This window comes from Lactuca serriola, chromosome 6 (assembly GCF_051521515.1).
Source record: "Lactuca serriola cultivar US96UC23 chromosome 6, Lser_US96UC23_V15, whole genome shotgun sequence".
Taxonomy (NCBI): Eukaryota; Viridiplantae; Streptophyta; class Magnoliopsida; order Asterales; family Asteraceae; genus Lactuca; species Lactuca serriola.
Window position 1 is genome coordinate 85802062 of NC_136413.1, and position 6487 is coordinate 85808548.

General features: G+C 36.3%; 1 protein-coding gene across 1 annotated transcript; it reads left to right on the top strand.

The window, feature by feature from the left end:
• The first annotated feature begins 360 nt into the window (after positions 1 to 360).
• Positions 361 to 1065, top strand: LOC145059979 (uncharacterized). The gene has a single exon (XM_079007727.1). It carries the CDS (start codon positions 361 to 363, stop codon positions 1063 to 1065), a length of 705 nt encoding a protein of 234 aa, XP_078863853.1.
• The last annotated feature ends 5422 nt before the right edge of the window (positions 1066 to 6487 follow it).

A 6487-nucleotide genomic window follows, 5' to 3' on the forward strand; every position in this document is an offset into this window, starting at 1 on the left:
ACATGAATGAAAATACTCTTCTTTCTCCTCCTTCTCTGTACTTCTGCTTCCGGCGACTCTTTCAGGCAAGTGAAATATCCGGCAGCACACACTGTTAAGGTTGTTGTACCCTTGGAACAGACAGCGAATCTGTTTAAGGGAATCGAGTCCAATTCGAGCCTCAGCCACCACGTTTTGCTGCTAATCATTTTCTTTACAGGAAACTTTCAAGAGGAAAACGAAGTCCTTAAACTAACAGTCTTAAACAGATTTTTTTTCTTTGTTCTAAACCTTTCGTTTTTTTCTGTTCTTTAATTCTAAATCAATTTTGTATCAGTTTTTTCTTGTAATCTATTTAACTGTGGTTACGAATCTTTCAGAATGACTGGAACTCCTGCTGATGGTGCTCCTGATGTGAACCCGAATGCACTGGTTCCAAACATCATGGCTAATCATGCTGAGAGACCTGAAAAACTTTCTGGTCTGAACTTCAAGAGGTGGAAGCAGAGGATGCTATTCTACTTGACCACTTTGAACCTGGCTCGGTTCCTAATAGAAACTGCTCCTGTGATTGTTGAGGGGCAAGCTGATGCTCAATCTGTGAATGCAGTGGATGCATGGAAGCATTCAGAATTTCTGTGTCGCAACTATGTGTTGAATGGCCTAACTGATGCACTTTACAATGTCTATTGTAAAGTTGCAACTGCTAAGGAACTATGGGAGTCCTTGGAAAGGAAGTATAAGACAGAAGATGTTGGAACCAAGAAGCATGTTGTTGCTAAATTCTTGGAATACAAAATGGTTGACTCAAAATCTTTTATGAGTCAAGTCCAAGACCTTCATGTCATCATACATGATAAAAATGCAGAAGGGATGGATCTTAATGAGTCATTCCAAGTTGCATCAATGGTTGAAACGCTTCCTCCTGGCTTGATAGACTTCAAAAACTACCTTAAGCATAAGCGAAAGGAGATGTTTGTGGAGGAACTGGTGGTGCGTCTTCGCATTGAAGAAGATAATCAAATGGCCTTGAAGAAAGGCAGTGAAGTTGAATCTTCTAAGGTTAATATGGTGGAAGCTGGTTAAACTTCCAATAGCAAAAGCAAGGGACCTTACAAAGGGAAAGCTAAGGGCAAAAACATAGGCCCCAAGGCAGGAACTTTCAAGAAGAAGTTCAAGTGTTACAATTGTGGCCAACCGGGTCACAAGGATTCGGAGTTCATGCAACCTAATAGGGAAAACCGTCAAGCAAACATGGTGAATGATAACATGGAGTTGGTGGCCATGATAACTGATCTCATGGCTATGGTTTCTAAAGTGAATCTCATGAATACAAATTCAAAGGAGTGGTGGATTGACATGGGGGCTACTCGTCATGTGTGTCATGACAAGAGTGTTTTCAACACCTACAAAGAAGTTGAAGATTGTGAAAAGCTCTACATGGGAAATGCAGCTAGCACGAATATCAAAGGTGTTGGTGATGTCACTCTAAAAATGACTTCGGGGAAAGAAGTGAAGCTTATGGATGTTTTGTATGTTCCTGAACTTCGTAAGAATCTAGTGTCGGGTGGTTTGTTGAACCAATTTGGTTTTAAGCTAGTGTTTGAGTCGACAAGTTTGTTTTGTCCAAAAATGGTATGTTTGTGGGAAAAGGATATGCCTTGAATGGCATGTTCAAATTGAATGTAATGGTGACAAACAAAATGAATAATACAAGTTCTAGTTCTGCTTATTTGCTTGAGTGTTCAAATGTTTGGCATGGTCACTTAGGACATGTTAATTACAATTCTATTAAGCAATTAATTAAACTAGAATACATACCAAAACTTAATATTGACTCAAATCACAAATGCCCCACATGTGTGGAAGCCAAACAAACTAGAATACCTTTCCAAACAATCAAAAGAAATACCGAACCTCTTGAGTTAATTCACACTGATGTGTGTGATTTAAAGTCAATTCCTACTCAAGGTGGGAACAAATACTTCATTACATTCATTGATGATAGCACGAAATATTTCTACATATATTTACTTAAGAGTAAAGATGAAGCAAAATACAAGTTTGTCTTGTACAAAAATGAAGTTGAGAATCAACTCAACAAGAGAATTAAAGTGGTTAGAAGTGATAGGGGTGGAGAATATGTTTCTCCATATGCTGAATTTTGTGCGAAAAATGGAATTCGTCATGAATTAACATCACCCTATTCACCTCAATCCAATGGAATTGCTGAAAGAAAGAATCGTACCTTGAAAGAAATGGTCAATGTCATGATAATTAGTTCGAGTGTAAACCAGTCAATGTGGGGGAAGCTATTTTTTCGGCTAACTATCTTCTAAATAAGATATCTCGCAAAGAAAAGAATGAAATACCGTATGAACTTTGGATGGGAAGAAAGCCATCATATAAGTACTTATGAGTATGGGGGTGCCTAGCTAAAGTTGTTGTACCACTGCCTAAGGTACAAAAGTTAGGTCCTAAAACAGTGGCTTGTGTATTCATTGGGTATGCACAAAGTAGTAGTGCTTATCGGTTCCTTGTGCATGATTCTAAGAATCCTGAAATACACAAAATACCATAATGGAATCAAGGAATGCTTCATTCTTTAAATATGTATTTCCTTGTTTGAACAAGGAAGTTGAAAGCCCATCTTTACCTAACAACGAAGTTGTTCGAGAGGAAGAACAAGCTCAATCCGAGGAAGAAGAGATAGAACTCAGAAGAAGTAAGAGGGCTAGAGTTGAAAAATCATTTGGTGATGATTTTTACACCTATGTGGTGGAAAGTGAACCTAAAACCTACCAAGAGGCGGTTACTTCTTCTAAGGGACCTCAATGGAAAGAAGCCAACAAAAATGAGGTATAATCTATCTTACAAAATCATACGTGGGAACTAGTAGATCTACCTCCAGGTAGCAAGCCACTGGCTTACCGCTAGATTTTTAAAAGAAAGATGAAACCTGATGGTAGTATTGATAAATACAAGGCAAGACTAGTAATCAAAGGTTATAGACAAAAGGAAGGTCTAGATTACTTTGATACACATTCGCCAGTAACTCGAATAACATCTATTATATTAGTTCTTGCCATTGCAGCTATTAGAAACCTGCAAGTTCATCAAATGGATGTAGAAACTGCTTTCCTAAATGGGGAGTTGGAAGAAGAAATTTATATGGAGCAACTTGAGGGCTTCATTGCCTCGGGACAAGAGAACAAGGTTTGTAAACTTGTTAAGTCTCTATATGGATTAAAACAAGCTCCAAAACAATGGCATCAAAAGTTTGATCAAGTCATGATGGAAAGTGGCTTTAGAATCAATGAGTGTGATAAGTGTATCTATGTGAAAAACACCACTCATGGTTATGTCATCTTGTGTTTATATGTTGATGATATGCTTATCATTGGTAGTGATGACAAAATTGTTGGGGTTTAGTATACTACAACATCCTATGGTGCACATACAACCCTAAATACCTTGTATCTATGTTTTCTCTATTATACATGCAAATATGAAGTTTCCAAGATATTACCCTATACTAGCATACAAATATCATATACTTGGGTAATAAAATAGATAGAATACATACCTTTTGATGTAACTTGTCTTCATGAAGCTTGAGTGCCTAGTGCCCCAAGTGTGACACCTCAAACGGTTCACACAACACCATGAACACTAGGAATAACCTTGATAATAAGGATACTTTGGTTCTCTCTAGTGAAATCGTCCTTGCCCTTTTGTGTACACACACTAGTCCAAATTTCACCAACCAAGGACTTCTTTATATAGTGTGGAGATTAGGGTTAAACCCTAATACCCATGACCTTTCATTTCATATTATCCATGGGTTAAACACTCCATGGACTATCCATGAAAGCTTAGCCCAACCTAAATGAACTTGCCCATCACACATATATATCTAAGAGTCCATATTTAATTAGTCCCTTTTTGATCACTTAATTAATTATAAATTAATTCTTGATCAATACTAATTAAATAATATGATTATATATTAATATATTAGAACTTATAATATATTTATATGAATCACTAGTATCCTTTTTCCTTATCTTGTCAATCCAAATGTCCCGATGCCATGCAACCCAAATGGACCATGCTGGGTCGGGTCAAGTCCTACTGATTATAGTTATGGACTTAGACATTAATCCAACAGTCTCCCACTTGGATAAGTCTAAAACTATTATTGAGTATGACTTCAAACCCCGACTAGCAATCGTAGCTCTCAAAAGCTATTGTCGAACTCTGACCTTGCCGATGAACTCTGACCTTTGTCAATGACTTTTCCATTAGATAAGGAATCATATATTCCTCTATTCTATATATCATATGGACTGAGACATGGATTAAAAATCATTCTCTCTGTCCATTTGTTGTTTCCCGATTTCCGATTCATGACGACTGACTGATTGAACAGATCAAATCAGTCCTGGATTGGCCAAGCACTCACATGTATCATCATTAAATCATCGAAGGGCCCATAAATATTGCTTTTATTCGAAGGTAAAAGGAATGGATATACTTCGACTCATATGCCTTGTTCTACTACTTGTTGAATCATACACAAAGGCATGTTTATAACATCGAGTTACCAATGCACTTGTGTGAAATCAATGTACAACCAACTCATAGTAACAACTCATATCTCTAGGTTTGAAGAATATAAAATATTATCGTATCATGATCACTCGTGATAAAATCCATGAAGTAATTCAAATTAGCGCGGGTTGAATCCAATACTCAGAACTTATGAGCACTCATGAGTGTTGTAGCACAACTTTGTCCACCAACTTGGACCTCTACAAGCCAACCCATGACGGTCTTGATTCATATCTACTTCCAACATATGACCGACTGTGGATGGTTTGAATAACTTAGTCATTCGGAAGAATAACCTAGTTATTATGGAAGTCAAAACATGCAAAGTGAACCACAAGAATAAATGACTCAAATATGGTATCAAACCCTATGAGTATAAATAGACCACTTTTATTTATCACCATACTGATTACTCATTATTCATTGTTTCGGTTTTATCAACTTTATACCTGAATTAAAAACACTAGTTTTTCCATGCTCCAAGCATGTATACTATGTTTTTCTAAACAATAGTTTTGTCATACACCAAGTATGCTCTCTATGTTTGTCTATGATCCTTACTTTGTGAAATAAACCAATTGACCAAACTTTCAATGATTCTAATTTCACGCTCCCAAATCGAAATCTTGTTAGACTTTAAACTTAAATGCATTGCCCTCTTGCAATGAATGTGTACAAAGTCACAAAGACTTGTCAACAACCATTACAGGGTATTCCAATGAAGACCTACTCCATGGACACAAAGTCTTATGTTCAAAGTATGCATTACTTTGAACATGCTTCTTGCACTAAGTTTTTCTAATCTTACACAGATTGCTTCTATCTATGAAGACAACTCTATACTCCCATTTTGACTACCACTTCTGAACAAGAGTTGCCTCTTTTTAGACTATGTCAATATGGTCCTTCCAATATTAACAGTATACTTCCAACTGTCCTTGAGCAACCAATCTTTGGTAAACCTTAGATTGTCCTCGACAATTGCTTAATCACTTTAGTCATATCCAATTCTAGACATTGTTCCCCTTAATGCCCCAAGGCGTTTGGAAAATTCAGAAAGGATAAATATTATAGCACATGAATCGATCTTGTACCCAAAGTAAATGGGACACGATTCATGATGTCTCATATAAAGACATGATTCTAGACCAGTCTTTTACTACAACATTTCTATTTGCCAAGTTCTCGTAATTCAGATTATGAAAAGGGATGTCGTAATCATAATCGAATTTTAAGAATGCAAATAATAGACCCATATATAGAATTTCCTTATGTTGAACCATTCCAACATGACACTCATATATATATCCTTGACTAAGTATGATTAAACCCTCAATCTAAGCTTTTAGAATTGAAGTGAAGTAGAATTTCCTCTCCTTTAATTATAGCAAAACAACTTTTCAACCCCTGCAACTTCATGAATTGAAACTTTTGTTTTTCTATAATTAACATTGCTATCTTGCAGTACTAATAATAATTATCATGCTCCCACTAACATGATTATTATTAACATAACACTTATGCTCCCACTAGCTTTTACATGTACTCAGAAATCAGCTGGACTTCTAGAAGTCAATACTTTACTGACTTTCTTACCAAAGTTCAGATTTCTGAGACGAGATTGCTTTGATAAGACTTTATCAAAATCATACACCTTATCTTAGATAGCTCACAAGTGTGTCTAAACAATTTTAGAACTATGAAAAGGGATGCCGTAATCATAGTCTCAATTGTTTAGATCTTTGCTATCTGCTTCAAATCTACTTGGTGGAAGTGTTTCCTCACCAGCATTTTCATGAATCGGAGAGAAACGTTATGACCCTTAGATTTTATGGTGAATGTGTTCTTATCCATGTGAATTTGTCAAAACCATAATCACAAGACTAGGTTAGTG